This window comes from Mobula hypostoma, chromosome Y (assembly GCF_963921235.1).
Source record: "Mobula hypostoma chromosome Y, sMobHyp1.1, whole genome shotgun sequence".
Taxonomy (NCBI): domain Eukaryota; kingdom Metazoa; phylum Chordata; class Chondrichthyes; order Myliobatiformes; family Myliobatidae; genus Mobula; species Mobula hypostoma.
Window position 1 is genome coordinate 3,999,497 of NC_086130.1, and position 16,344 is coordinate 4,015,840.

General features: G+C 39.1%; 1 protein-coding gene across 2 annotated transcripts in view; it reads right to left on the reverse strand.

The window, feature by feature from the left end:
• LOC134341062 (probable ATP-dependent RNA helicase ddx6) overlaps positions 1-15,649 on the reverse strand; it is a 39,907-nt gene extending 24,258 nt beyond the window's left edge. Inside the window, exons 1-4 of one of the 2 annotated variants that reach the window (XM_063038811.1) lie at positions 15,499-15,649; positions 13,515-13,576; positions 5,620-5,724; positions 2,846-2,975 (exon numbers count right to left, since the gene is read on the reverse strand). In XM_063038811.1, the coding sequence (XP_062894881.1) occupies positions 2,846-2,975; positions 5,620-5,724; positions 13,515-13,576; positions 15,499-15,649 (448 nt within the window). Of the gene's footprint in view, positions 1-2,845; positions 2,976-5,619; positions 5,725-13,514; positions 13,579-15,440 lie in introns of both variants that reach the window. The other variant, XM_063038810.1, reaches the window with a different exon arrangement.
• Positions 15,650-16,344: the final 695 nt, after the last annotated feature.

Genomic DNA, 16,344 nt, shown 5'->3' on the forward strand with positions numbered 1-16,344 from the left:
TCTCTTTCTAATACTCGGAGATTGTTAAATATTATATACTCATCCCTCTCTAAGACTCCCCAATGTGTTGTTTCTCTAGATGCTGAAAAGGCATTTGATAAGAGTTGAATGGAAATATCTACTTAAAGTTTTAGAGAAATTTAGCTTTGGCACTAATTTTAATAAATGGATTAGATTGATATATAAAAACCCTATTGCCACTGTTATCACTAATAACTGTAGATCCCCCTTTTTCCAACTTTCCCGGGGTATGAGACAAGGATGCCCATTAAGTCCTCTGTTATTTAACTTGATGTTGGAACCCTTGGCTATTGCACTTCGTGAAGCTAAAAATATTCAAGGAATTTCTATAAATGGGACTATTCATAAGATCTCCCTTTATGCAGATGATCTTTTGGTTTATATTTTGAATCCCAAAGAATCTATTCCTAGCTTATTGAAATTATTAAATGAATTTGGATTGTTTTCAGGATGTAAATTAAACCTGCATAAAAGTGAATTATTTCCTTTAATGATTCCGCTTCTATATATGATAACATTCCTTTAAAAGTTATGGATTCTTTTAAATATTTAGGTATTACCATTACTAAAACTTACGGAGATCTTTATAGAGCTAATTTAGTTCCCTTAGTGGATTTTATGAAGCAATTTTTTTCTAGATAGAATTCACTTACACTTTCCTTAGTAGGTCAAATTTATGCAGCTAAAATGATGATTTTACCAAAATTTTTATATGTATTTCAAAATATTCCCATTTTTCTAACTAAGAAGTTTTTTGATCAAGTTGACTCTATTATTTCATCTTTTGTTTGGAATATTAAGGACCAAGAATTGGAAAATGCCATCTACAAAAATTAAAAAAGCATGGAGGTCTTACTTTGCCTAATTTAAGAATGTATTATTGGGTGGTTAATATACATTATGCGTGTTCTTGGTTGTATTGGACTGAAAAAAAGGAACGACATCTTGGGTTGATTTAGAATTGAAAGCTGTGAAACAATTTCATTTAACTACCTTATTAGGAGCTCCTTTACCTGTACAACTAGCCAAAATTTCTATTCTAAATATAAATCCTATGATTAATCAATCATTATGAATTTGGTATCAATTTCATAAGTTTTTTAATCTTAAAAACATCAACCTTCTTAGTTTAATTTTTCGAAACTATTTATTCAACCTTCACTTAGTGATCCTACCTTTTCTCTTTGGAGGAATAAAGGAATTTTTTCCTTTATGGACTTGTTTCAAGAAGGTTGATTGATGTCCTTTGAGAAATTAGTAACTTAGTACTCTCTCTCATATTCACATTTTTTGCAATATCTTCAGGTTAGACATTTTTTACAAGAATATTTAAGTAATTTTCCATTTATACAAGATTCTGACCTGTTAGACATTATTTTAAAAATGAACCCTTTACTGAAAGGTTTCATTGGGAAAATTTATAATTTACTATTACAACAGGACAATTATCCTTTACTTAAGATTAAGCAAGATTGGGAAAGAGAGCTTAATATGACCTTGATAACAGAGGATTGGTTGCGAATTTTGAAGCTGGTTAACTCTTCTTCAATTTGTGCCAGTCATTCTCTAATTCAATTTAAAACTGTACATCGTTATTATTTGACGAAGGAGAGATTGTCTAAAATTTCTCCTAATGTAAATAATTGGTGTGATAGATGCAAAACTGAGGCAGCTACATTGACACAAATGTTTTGGTCGTGTTCTGTACTGAAACAATTTTGGAAATCTATTTTTTCTATCATCTCTAAAGCTTTAAGAATCAATTTACAACCTAATAAATTGACAGTTTTGTTTGGTATAATTCTTCAACATATTCACGGTATTTCTATATCAGACCAATACGTTACATTAATGCATTTGTCACATTATTGGCCAGAAGGGTTATTTTATTGAAATGGAAAGATGCCTCTGCTCCCACTTTGATACAATAGTTCTCTCAGGTGATGTTATGTCTTCGTTTGGAGAAAATCAGGTCGAACTTTTGATCCTAGATTTGACTTTGAGAAAAGGTAGGGTTCCTTTGCCTGATATTATCATTTGACTTGAGTTAATTAACATGGTCCTTTTCTGATGCTTGGTTATATGGATTTGGTTGGCAGTTTGATGTCTTTTTTTTATGGAAGCTTGTATGGCGCATAGCTCCGGGTTTGTGCTCCAAATGGTTTTTTTTTAGTTATTAGGGGTTTTCTCTGTTTTAGTTAGTAGGGGTTCTTTTTTTCTTTCTTTCCTTTTTTCCAAAAAAAAAAGCTTTAATACTTTGTTTTTTGATTATTATTGATATACTGTTCAGCCTGGTTGATAGTTTAACTTCTACTCTACATATGGATATGTTATCTTGATTATTTGGAGTATTTTTTTCTGTTGTTGATTTTCAATAATAATTAATAAAAGGATTTAAAAGAAAGGATTACTTCATTGCCGTTTTTGGGAGCCCTGCTGAATACAACTTACTTGAACATTTATCAGGTACAAAAGTAGAACAATTACATTTTTAACTTATTTCATTACAACAACAAACCATTAACGAGAGGGAGAAGAGGTGGGGGAAGAGAAACCAAAGTTTGTTACACTGGGCCCAGTTGATTGGAGGATTTAACATAAATACAATTTCCTTTCAATATAAGCTTCTAGTTATGCAATAAGGAACAGTGACTTAAATCTTTACATCATCTGATGTAGAGCACTTTTGACAAGCCCAAGGAAAATAAAAGTAGTTTTGAAAAATCAGTGGTTTTTATAACTATTTCCTAGAGTCAAAACTAAATGGGATCACTGCAAGGATTGAATTTGGAGAACTCAGCAGTATTTGAAGACTAACACAAACCTTGAATACAGTCTCTCTTCAGGTCCAGTCTTTCAAGTAATGGAATGAGGTAGGCTCCACTTTTACCTGTTCCGTTCTTGGCTCTGGCCAATATATCTCTGCCTGATAATGCAATAGGAATACTTGCCTCCTGTGAAACACGAAAGGAGAATATTATACCAAGTCAGAAAAGCAAATATACGCAAACTTCTGTTCTCATTAAAAATCTATGAAACATACAGGGCAAACAGTTTGCAGAAGGACATAATAAACAAATAAATCCTCACACTTAACATAAAAATGAGTTCCCACTATCCTGTACAACATTCCAACATTATATGGCACCATATAACAATTACAGCACGGAAACAGGCCATCTCGGCTCTTCTAGTCCATGCCAAACTCTTACTCTCACCTAGTCCCACTGACCTGCACTCAGACCAAAACCCTCCATTCCTTTCCTGTCCAAATATCTATTCAATTTAACTTTAAACGACAACATCGAACCTGCCTCAACCACTTCTGCTGGAAGCTCATTCCACACAGCTACCACTCTCTGAGTAAAGAAGTTCCCCCTCATGTTACCCCTAAACTTTTGCCCTTTAACTCTCAACTCATGTCCTCTTGTTTGTATCTCCCCCATTCTCAATGGAAAAAGCCTATCCATGTCAACTCTATCAATCCCCCTCATAATTTTAAACACCTCCATCAAGTCCCCCCTCAACCTTCTACGCTTCAAAGAAGAAAGATGTAACTTGTTCAACCTTTCTCTGTAATGTAGGAGATGAAACCCAGGCAACATTTTAGTAAATCTCCTCTGTACTCTCTCAATTTTATTGACAACTTTCCTATAATTTGGTGACCAGAACTGTACACAATACTCCAAATTTGGCCTGATCAATCCCTTATACAATTTCAACATTACATCCCAACTCCTATACTCAATGCTCTGATTAATAAAGGCCAGCATACCAAAAGCTTTCCTCACCACCCTATCTACATGAGATTCCACCTTCAGGGAACCATGCACCATTATTCTTAGATCCCTCTGTTCTACACTGGACCCAGTACAGATCCCTGAGGCACACCACTAGACACCATCCTCCAATCTGACACACAGTTATCCACCACTACTCTCTGACGTCTCCCATCCAGCCACCGCTGAATCCATTTTACTACTTCACTATTAATACCTAATGATTAAACCTTCCTAACCTTCTGTGTGGAACCTTGTCAAAGGCCTTACTGAAGTCCATATAGACAACATCCACCCTTTACCCTTGTCAAAAAATTCAGTAAGATTTGTCAAACATGACCTTCCACACACAAATCCATGTTGACTGTTCCTAATCAGACCCTGTCTATCCAGATAATTATATATACCATCTCTAAAAATACTTTCCATCAATTTATCCACCACTGATGTCAAACTCACAGACCGATAATTGCTGGGTTTACTCTTAGAACCCTTTTTAAACAATGGAACCACATGAGCAATACGCCAATCCTCCGGCACCATCCCTGTTTCTAATGACATTTGAAATAGTTCTGTCAGAGCCCCTGCTATTTCCACACTAAATTCCTTCAAGGTCCTAGGGAATATCTTGTCCGGACCCGGAGACTTATCCACTTTTATATTCCTTAAAAGCGCCAGTACTTCCTTTTCTTTAATCATCATACTTTCCATAACTACCCTATTTGCTTCCTTTACCTTACACAATTCAATATCCTTCTCCTTAGTGAATACCGAAGAAAAGAAATTGTTCAAAATCTCCCCCATCTCTTTTTGCTTTACACATAGCTGTCCACTCTGATTCTCTAAGGGACTAATTTTATCCCTTACTATCCTTTTGCTATTAATATAACTGTAGAAACCTCTTGGATTTATTTTCACCTTACTTGCCAAAGCAGACTGATATCTTCTGTTAGCTTTTCTAATTTCTTTCTTAAGATTCTTTTTACATTCTTTGTATTCCTCAAGCACCTCATTTACTCCAAGCTGCCTATATTTATTGTAGATCCCTCTCTTTTTCCGAACCAAGTTTCCAATATCCCTTGAAAACCATGGCTCTCTCAAACTTTTAACCTTTCCTTTCAACCTAACAGGAACATAAAGATCCTGTACCCTCAAAATTTCACCTTTAAATGACCTCCATTTCTCTATTACATCCTTCCCAGAAAACAAATTGTCCCAATCCACTCCTTCTAAATCCTTTCGTATCTCCTCAAAGTTAGCCTTTCTCCAATCTCAACCCTGGGTCCAGTCCTATCCTTCTCCATAATTATATTGAAACTAATGGTATTGTGATCACTGGACCCGAAGTGCTCCCCAACACATACCTCCGTCACCTGCTCTATCTCATTCCCTAACAGGAGATCCAACACTGCCCCTTCTTTAGTTGGTAACTCTATGTATTGCTGCAAAAAACTATCTTGCACACATTTTACAAACTCCAAACCATCCAGCCCTTTTACAGAATGGGCTTCCCAGTCTATGTGTGGAAAATCAAAATCTCCCACTGGTGCAATAGTTGGTTTGAGTTTTGGGTTTTCCTATTTTTCAAAGATCTACCAGTAAGTCAACTGGCTACACCAAATGACTTTGCAGCTCCAAACAATGGCAATAAAAAAAAGTGAGAAAATAGAAATATGTGAAAGGAAATACATTGTGGAGTTCAGAGAAGGAAGTGAATGGGATTAATAGGATTGCTTCTCTAGGAGCGGGTTGTAGTCTGAAGGTCCGAATGGCCTGATATAAAAATATAAGTACACTAAGAAGCGGAACACGCATATACCTGAATTGGAGATGGTTTCTCCCAACCCATTTCAAAAATGCCCATTAGTAACTCGCGTTTTAAACAATAATCTTCAAATTCATTTCCTTTTGTGGCAGTTACATCCTAAGTATTGAAGAGAGAATAAAGATGGCATTACAGTACGTCATGGTGTACCTTATAGCACAACAACTCTTAAAAATGTAATTATTATTTATTATTCAAAACAATGTTGGTGACTTCAAGTTAACAAGCAAGATTTCAGTGAAGAAAGCACTTTGATAAGGTGGAAAACATGTAAATGAAACTCTCATAGAACACAGTTATAATAATACAGATGCACATTCCTTTATCCGAAATTCTGAAATCCAAAAAGCTCCAAAAACCGAAGATTTTTTTGCCAACAGCTGACGCCACAGCACTAGCAGAGGCCGCCAGATGTCAGCTGTGGCTCAGCACTTGTACTGGTTACATGTGCATTTGCTGTTCGCTGATATTTTGTGTTCACTGTTGACTCTGTGTTTAATTTCACTGTGAAAATCTGCAGAGCTGCAGATACCCCTACGGGTAATGCTGAGAAAAAGAGAAGGAATCTTCTTTATTAATAATGCAGAAAGTGGTGTTATTGCAGAAGCTTGATCATGATGTGCCTCTGCGGCGTCTTACTGAAGAAAATAGTGTTGGAACCACTGTATATGATTTAAATAAACAGAAAGACAAGTTACTGAAGTTTTATAGTGACAGTGAGAGCGACATTCTATATTTATTCCAATAAGTCATTTACTATGTGTTCGATTCGGTTTGTTTGAAGCTGTATATCTTTATGTTTTATTGAATGTTTTTGTTGGAAATAACATTTCTTCTTGTCATTATTCCCTAAACAATACAGTATAACAATTATTTACATGGCATTTACATTGTATTAGGTATTATAAGTAATCTGCCCAGCGTACTCTCTCGCGCAGTGAACATAGACGCTGAGGTCAACAACACGATTGCCAAAGCCAGTGCTGCCTTTGGGAGACTCCGTGAGAACGTCTGGGAGCAGAGAGGACTCAGCCTTACCACCAAGCTGAAGGTCTACTGTGCAGTGGTCCTTACCACCCTCCTTTACGCCAGCGAGACCTGGACTGTCTACAGCAGACACGCCAAACAGCTCAACCACTTTCACCTGAGCTGTCTCCGCAGACTCCTCCACATCAGGTGGCAGGACAAAGTCCCCGACACGGAAATCCTGGAACGAGCTGGGCTCTGCAGCGTCTACACCCTCCTGCTGAAAGCCCAAGCCAGGTGGGCTGGACATGTGGTCAGAATGCCAGACAGCCGATTGCCTAAGCAGCTGCTTTACGGAGAACTGTGTCAGGGCAAGCGCTCAGTCGGGGGGCAGAAGAAACGTTACAAACACTGCCTCAAAGCGTCCCTCAAAGGCCTGGGTGTCGACATCAACACGTGGGAGATGTGGGAGATTTCAGATAAGGGATTGTGGACCTGTAGTACAAATTTTTTAAAACATCACTAATTTGTGTACTTCATCCAAAGAAAAAAATGCTGTAATTTCACTACAAAATGAAAAGACAAATTTGGTGGGAATTTGCAGAATACTGGACCATGTGGATTAATGACTATCAATAATTCTCCTAATTTTACAAAAGGAATACAAGTACAATGACAAACCATGTTTTCAATCTGTCAATTTTGGTTACTCACCAGTCTGGATTCTCATTCAGACTTTTTGAACTTATTCTCTAATTGAGACAGTGCCTGCATTTCAAATTATCAAGTCTTCCTCAATTCACTATGTGAATGTTCTACACTTGGAAACAACTGAAGGTTGCATCGTGCAGAAAACAGCTTACTATAAAATCCAGTACAATCTTAAGCCATGTCATGTGATGTGAATAATGACCAAGTTAATGTAACCATCTGACACAAATGCATGAAAACTGGCTGTACAGGTTTCCCCCGCCATCCGAAGGTAGAGTGTGTTGCCCTTAAGGCATTTATTTGACTTCGCTGGGTCTACGTTTTAAATGATTTGTTTGTAACTATTTTCTAGTTAAAGTTGAAGGTTGATAATTATGTTACAGTTTAACAAAGGTAAATTCATTGTCTATGGTATATCGCGACATGCGATGACATCACCTCCGGTTTCGCCACGTCTTGTGTGTAGCCTCCGGTTCGGGAAGGTGTAAAGGTGGGTGTCATGCGCGCAGCATGATTGTGAAGAGCTCCGTGTCTACCCACAAAGAAACATTCCAGAAGCAACGCCGTAAGTTCATAAGAATGTATTTGAAGTAAAAATATTAACGCGGTTTCTGTTAAAGGAAGTGGCGCACGTGCCGGCTTTTCAATTTCAAACGTGGGGTGGGCTCAAGCCCGATGACGGTTTGACGCGACTCCCCTCACTCCCTACTCGGGGCGGCTGGAGACACTCGCTAAAAGAAGAGAGCGCGCGCGGTCTCCAGAATGAAATGGACGCTGTATATGTTTGTATTTTTTTATCAACAATTTTCACCATACTGTTACGTAACCCGCAACAATGAATAGTAATCGAGTCAGGTTTTATGAAAACAACCAAACATTTATTAAAGACATATAAGCGATAAGGGGAAAAAACACAAAGGAAAACTTTAACCAGAGGTTAAACAGGTACGCAGCCATTCATCAACTCCACTCGGCTCTGGTTCTTAAAGCGCTAAATGCGGAATCAGTTCTTAAAGCGATACAGTCAGATATAGTTCTTAAAGTGATAACTTCCGAAGTCCAACAGTTTCACACATTCAATTGGGAGAGACTTCTCTGGAGAAGGATTTCTTCACCGACGCACCTTTACTGCCGGTTCTGTCCACAGGATTCCCGATGCCGAAAATAAACAGTTTAAATCGACTGACCTTACATTCCTTTTAGAGAGAGAGAGAGAGAGAAAGCCTTTGTGCATGAACTCACTGCGCTATTGCAAGAGTTATCTCAATGCAGGTTCTCTTCAACGAAGACTCAATAAGGTCGATCCTTTATTAAACTGCCAAACGATGTCGACTTCTCTCGATCCTTCACTTCCATGAATTCTTCACTCTCCCTTCAAAACTGTCAGAATTGAGTAAATTGGCACTTCCAGCCACAAATTTCCAGTTCAAATACAATATCTGGTAAGAGAACACACCTTCCGTTTTAAAAATGAAACTGCCTCACAAAAACAAACACACAACAGAAACGGAGGCACAACACGGAAATCTACAGACTCAAAAACCTACTGCGTCATCTGAGTCGACCCTTATATAGCCACGGGGGGGGGCACATGTCATCACGTGACCTCACATCGGCGGGAAAATCACATCAGGTGACCTCCAAAAGACCATTACGTCATTCTCACAAAAGAAACAGATCTCCTTGAGCATGTAACAATACGGTGTTAATGTGGAAGAGAGAACAGTAAATGGTTAACCGTACTACAACTCTGTCTTCATTGGCTCTGGTTTAACTTGGTGTTTAGTCAGAATTTCAACACACTGCACGAGAACACTACAGTGAAAAGGTGGAATCATTCGGTGTTTCGACAAGTGGTATGATGGCTTCGCGATCAAGCATCAAGTTGCTTGCACTCAGCGCCAAGATCAGTAGGACGTCGACAAGTGTGGCTGCCCTTGCAAGAGCTAAAGCAGAAGCCGCCAAGGTGCGAGAGTCTTACACTAACCAAGAGGCTAAACTGCAAAAGGAAAAGGCTGCCACAGAAGGAGAAGACCAGTTGGAAAGTGCAAAGTTAGATACAGAGTTAGAAGTGCTGACGCTACAACGAGAAGCTGATGCGTCCGCGGTGGAAGCACAAGTGTTGGAAAAAAGCTGAAGAAATGCACGTTCTAGACGATGCAGGAAAATCTATGTCAGAAAGGGCTAAATTGGAACATACCAGTGAATATGTCCAATCGCAAATTGACCTGCAGATTCATTCTCCCTCTCCATACTTGCCTGTTGGTGTCCCATCTCATATGAAATCGCAGGGAAGCTTCGTTGCATCGCATCAATTCAGGACTCTACCAGTTTCACGATAAGCCTGAAAATTACCGTGGGTGATACTCCTCATTCACCAGTGCCACCGGCAGAGTCCAGCTCACAGCAATCCAAGAGTTGGACCTTATGGCTAAATGACTGGGAAAAGAATCAAGTGAACAGGTGAAATGCATACGCTCAGTGTACGTCAACAACCCCAAGCTAGCCTTACACAAAGCATGGGAGAGACTGCAGGACCGCTATGCAGCCCCTGAAATTATTGAGAGGGCGCTATTTCAATGGCTGGACAACTTTCCTAGGGTGTCAGCCAAGGACCACACTGAATTACAAGAATGCGGAGATTTACTCATGGAGATTCAAGGTGCTAAAGAAGATGGCTATTTAACTGGCCTGTTGTATCTGGATACCTCACGCGGAGTTAGACCAATTGTGGACAAGCTTCCATTTGGGCTGCAGGAAAGATGGGTGTCTATTGGCTCAGAGTACGAGGAAGAGAACTGTGGTCGATTCCCTCCCTTTGAGTATTTTAGTAGGTTTGTGTGCAAGGAGGCGAATCAAGGCAGCACAACTCACACCAACCCAGTCAAACCCATTTCAAACAATTTTGTCATCGATAAACCTGTCTCAGTGCATAAAACCGAAGTCTCCGCAATCAACGATGATCCTAGCAAGAATTGTCCATTGCACAGCAAACCTCACCCCCTCAAAAGATGCAGAATGTTTCGAAACAAACCCTATGATGAAAAAAAGGCTCTTCTCAAGCAAAAAAGAATATGTGTAAGAGTGAACAGTAAATGGTTAACCTTACTACGACTCTGTCTTCATTGGCTCCAGTTTAACTCAGTGTTTAGTCAGAGCCTGAACACTGCACGAGAACATTAAATACAGCGTTCCTATGAAATAGTTCGTAAGCCGGAATGTTGTAAAGTGAGGAAGCAATTACCATTTATTTATATGGGAAAAATCTGTGAGCATTCGCAGACCCAAAAATAAGCTACCAAAACATGCCAAACAACACATAAAGCCTAAAATAACAGTAACATATAGTAAAAGCAGGAATGGTATGATAAATACACAGCCTATATAAAGTAGAAATACTTTTCCACAATCATTACCTCACTGTTCTCTGTAGTGAAAATCTCACGCAAGAGCTCTCGGCAGAAACACTCTCTCCAGTAACATTTAAGCTATGAAGCTGCCAAATCATGCCAAATAACGCGTAAAAATACACAGCTGATATAAAGTAGAAATAATGTATGTACAGTGTAGTATCACTTACCAGAATTGGGAAGACAGCCCTGAGCACACTGATGATGGTGCGTTAAGCTGAATCGTCAGAGGTTGGGGTGATGCAGTGGACCCCCACCCTCCAGGCTGCCGACCGATCCGTGAAGAATGCAGCCATCCAGTGGTGGCCAGGACACACCCAGCACATCTTTAAGAAAAAAGCCTAAGTAAACAAGCTAATTAATTGGGTGCCGCCCGACACGTAAATGTCCGCCCAGATCAGAGGCGATTGCCGATTGCGTCGCCTCTGATGGGAGGCCACATTTATATGCCGGGTGGCACCTAATTAATTAGCATGTTTATTTCCGCTTTTTTTCTTAAAGATGTGTTGGGTGCGTCCTGGCTACCGCCGCATTCTCCACGAATCGGTATCTGTCTGCTGCCCGGGGGTTGAGGTGGTGGGACACTGGGGTGTCATCTCATCGTCAAGTGGGCAAGCAGGTCACCTCATTCTATGACTGCCTGCTTCAATGTCGAAGGTCGAGGTTCGTCGTCTGCTGTGGCTGATGTGGAAGGCTTGCTTGACTGAGCCTCGCGCATTTTTCTATCATACAGTTCTTTGTAAGCACTCAAACCATCTTGCAAATATGCCCTAAACCGACGTACTCTTTCAAAATTAAAGTCGTACTTTATCATTGCAGCGAAAATCTCATGTAGTTGCTTCACATTCAGTTCCTTGACGACTCCATTTTCGCTACTGCATTTGGTTTCCATTGTTATCCTTTCCCCTTCCAATTGTATCAGCTCTTCATCTCACAGCACGCTGGAGGAACTCAGCAGGTTGGGCAGCATCAGTGGAAAGGATGAGTCGACGTTTCGGGCCAGAACCACCCCACCAGCCTCCGGATCCGGCACATTATCCTCCGCAACTTCCGCCACCTTCAACAGGACCCCTCCACTAAGCACATCTTTCCCTTTCCACCCCTCTCCGCTTTCCGCAGGGATCGGTCCCTCCGCGACTCCCTTATCCACACGTCCATCCCCATGGATCTCCCACCCGGCACTTATCCCTGTAAGTGTAAATGCTACACCTCCTCTCTTGCCACCATGCAGGGCCCCAAACAGTCCTTCCAGGTGAGGCAATACTTCACTTGTGAGTCTGTTGGGGTCATCTACTGCATCCGGTGCTCCCGGTGCAGCCTCCTCTACATCGGTGTAATCCAACGCAGATTGGGGGACCACTTCGTTGAGCACCTCCACTCTGTCCGCCACAACAGACAGGATCTCCTGGTAGCCACCCACTTCAACTCTCCTTCCCATTCCCTTTCTGATATGTCCATACATGGCCTCCTCTACTGCCATGATGAGGCTAAACTCAGGTTGGAGGAGCAACACCTCATATACATCTAGGTAGTCTCCAGCCCCTTGGTATGAACATAGAATTCTCCAACTTTCAGTAATTCCCTCCCCCTCCCTTCCTCTATCCCTAATTCACTCTGCCCCCTCGCCCAGCTGCCTATCACCTCCCTCATGGTTCCGCCTCCTTCTTCTACTACCCATTGTTTTCCTGCCTATGACGTTCCTGCTTCCCCCCTCCAACCCCTTGGTCTTTCAAATTACTGTTCTTTCAACTGAACCTACAAGCATTCTTCAAATCCTTCCCCCTCCTTTTTTCAGTCCTGATGAAGGGTTCCAGCCCGAAATGTCGACTCATCATTTCCACTGATGCTGCCCGATCTGCTGAGTTCCTCCAGCGTGTTGTGAGTGTTGCTTTGATCTCAGCAGATTATTTTGTGTTCAGCTCTTCATCTATCAGTTCTTGGTCATGGGATGACAAAACCTCTTCAACATCATCTTCGTCAACTTCCACAAGCCAAACTCACTTTGTCCTTGCTTCGTTCACCTCGATCGAAACGCTTAATTATGTCTAGTTTTACGCTAAGTATGACACCCTTACGAACTCTTTCAGGCTTTTCCGATACATTAGAACTCATCTTGCTAATGGCTGCTCACAGGCACATGTTTAAGCAATGCCAATGACAATGCAGTTCCGAATCCAGGTGAGGAGCGGCTGCTCGGGGCATGCACTGCCTTTTTTCGTAACAGTGAAAACACCTTCTGTTAGCGAAAACGGGTAACTAATGCAGGTCTTTCGTAACAGTGAGGTTTCGTAAAGCGAACGTTCTAAAAGCGGGGAACACCTGTAATATTCAAGGCCAGTGAAGTAGCGAAAACGGGTAATTAATGCAGGTCTTTCGTATCAGTGAGATTTCGTAAAGTGAACGTTCGAAAAGCGGGGGACATCTGTAATATTCAAGGCCAGTGAAACACTCATAATTACATCTGGAACCAAAATAATCCTTCTGGAAAAATGTAAAAGTTAATAATAGTCAAAACTTAATTTCAGAAGCTGCAATTAAGTCAAAATACTGCTTTCACGTTCATTTATATGATTTCTCCAGCCTAAAGGAAGGAAACGTTACAAACCAATCTTAAAACTCATTATGATGGGGCAGAAATAAAGAGGATTTTTTTTTAAACCTTCAAAGTAAGCCCTGCTCATTATATTCCAACTGAAGATGATTTTTTAAAAGTTAACAATCAGACATAGTTTAATTCAAAGAATAATTTCCAGTAGGAGTATTGAAAGAAAACAGTGCTTGGACTTCTAGGGTTCTTCTTACCGAAGTTTTCATCCGCCTGTCTTTAGGAGGCAACTTTAAACTTTTCTTCCAATCATCACCTGGTCTACAGTGAATATAAAAGATTCAGACTTAACATTATTACTATGGCAACAATTTCACGAAGGACAATAGTCCTAAATTTAACATAAAAATTTATCTACAATTGATTTTAAGTGGTATTACAGACCATACATGAAAATCAGAATCAACTGCAGCAAAAACTTAACTTCATTTCCTTTCCCCATTGTTTTAGAAAATCCATTGTTTTAGAAATATTAAATGTGCTTTTTATTTTACCTAATTTTGGAGCAGCAAGACATGCAGCAAATCCTTAGCCAAACCTGTTTTAGGGTGTAACACAATGTAATCTTCTCAATGACAAATGTCAGCATTGCCAGAGACTCACACAAACTAAAAAGAAAAGCTCATAAAAATGTGGTATTTATTTTTAAAATAAGTTTGTAAGTAGCTAACTGATCTTTACAATTGTGCGACTGTGAATCAAAATAAACATAATAAAAATACTAGAACTCAAAAGGACCAGGCAGCATTTGTACAGGTTGATGTTCTCTAAAGCTCTCTAAAGCTGATATTTAACCTATTCAATTAGTTTTTTTAATTTCAAGTTTCCAACAACTGTAGTCTGCACCCCATTTTTCAGAGACTAGATTAAATCACTCTGAATTCAGAAGTGATTACAATGCTGGACATTATAGAAAGGAATTTATTTTCTTCTGGATCAAAATAGAACGACTACTGGATATGGTTGGGTGGTGGAGTGAAGATACGTCTCTACCAAAGGAGGTGTGAGCTGACTATTGATGTCTGTACTTTAGAAGAATAACCCAACTAATTTCAAAACCCAAAACCCTTTCAAACGTTGCCAAATGTTTTTGTTTTGCTCAAGAGAGGAAATGGCAAGTCAAATTGAATGACAAGCTATAGAAAAGTTATTTAAATGCAAAAGGAATCTGAGAGCCTAGAAGACATGCACTCCAATTCTCCACTGCAAGTTAATTTATTTCAACATTTTTTGCCATTTCACATGCTCAATATTTTACCAACCAGCTTCCTATATCATATCTTACCAATGAAAAAGACTATGTGTACCAGGTCCTTCCTCTTCTCTTCCCAATGTTTTCAGTAATAATGTAAATTTAAATGCCCTTACAATCATAGTTTTGTTTCAGCAGAAAAGGAAGACACTCAGCTCAAAGTTCTATGGATTACCTACTGCATTCATAAATCAATGATAGAAAGGCTAATGAGGGAAATAATACAATGTTGGGAATCAAACAGATCATTTTGAAAATAGACTGGATGGTAATACTCAAGGTGTAACCTGAAAAGTTCAAAATTATATAGAATACCTGGGTAAACAGAATCCTCCTATAATCTCTCCTCCAGTCATACCAGATTTTGACAGTGGTTACACAAAACAAAACATAGATAAAAGCACCAAACTATGGTTTTTTTAAAGGACTACAGAAAAAAGAAAGGACAATCAATATATTAAGCAGGTAATTACAGAACAACTTCAAGAATGGCATCAACATGCGCAAAAATCTCAAGGGAAGGTCACCTGGAACATTATTGTACTTACAAAAAAGGAGATGAAATAAGAATGGAAAATGATAACAAGTGCTAATTATGAGCAGTGCAATAATATTCCTAGTTGGGTTATTAGAATTAAAGGTATGTTGATACCATAAGCAGTAATTATCCCTTTACTCACAACACCAGAACAACTGATTATGTCAAATCCATTTGAGAGACCTTGCTATTGCAAACTGATAACCATCTTTATTATAACAATAATTTAAATTTACAGAAGTATATCATTAGAACATTCCAAATTCATGTAAAGTATCAGAAGCCAAAACTTCACTACCATAGACAATTTCCAAAGACTTTTGAAATACTTACTTGATAGTACTGTTGGTTGTATGTACTTGCTGCTGAATGTCATTAAATGTGCTGGCATTCTTTAACTGCTGTAGCTGCTGGTTAGTCTGTGTGACTTGTTGTGGTGGCACCCCTCCTGGGACTGTACTAGATTTCAGTGGGCCCCTTAATTGCCCATTCTGAGTAGACAAACCCATAATAAGGGAATTTTCCGTCTTGGCTGTGCTCATTTTTTTATATATATATATACACACACACAAACACACACATGTGTATGTGTATATATATATATATATATATATATATATATATATATATATATGTGTGTGTGTGTGTGTGTGTGTGTGTGTGTGTGTATATATATATATATATATATATAAAATAGAAAAATAATTGGGGTGTGTTTGTGTGCGCACGTGTGTATATATATTATAAATATGTGTTGAAGATGAGTGTTCTCTCGTTGCAATCAAAGCAAGCACTTGTCTTTTTAAAAATTCAAGCAGTCACTTGAACTGATGACAATATTCTGCCACATAAATCCTTTTTCAGAAAAAGATCTTGAATGTATACGCTTTTACCTGTAAAGCAATTAAAACAATTTTTAAAATGATTGCATAACTTCTTAAACCTACTAAATGGCAACAAGTGCTCCCTCCACCAACCCTGTCTTTGACAATGTTATTGAAAATAAATAAAAACTTAAAGGGAGGTTCAGCTAATTAGGTAGTTCAATTTCCTGAAGCATTGTGCTTATACATCATGCCTTATGATCAGTTTTCAAGCTAATTCTGCAATACTCCACATTCTAACTTATTTCATTTACTCAATAACAAATTCAACATTGCCTTTGACTTCCAGACTACAAATGCAATAGTAATAGTTCTGGAGCTCATGTACATTATGATACTGCTTTCGACTATTA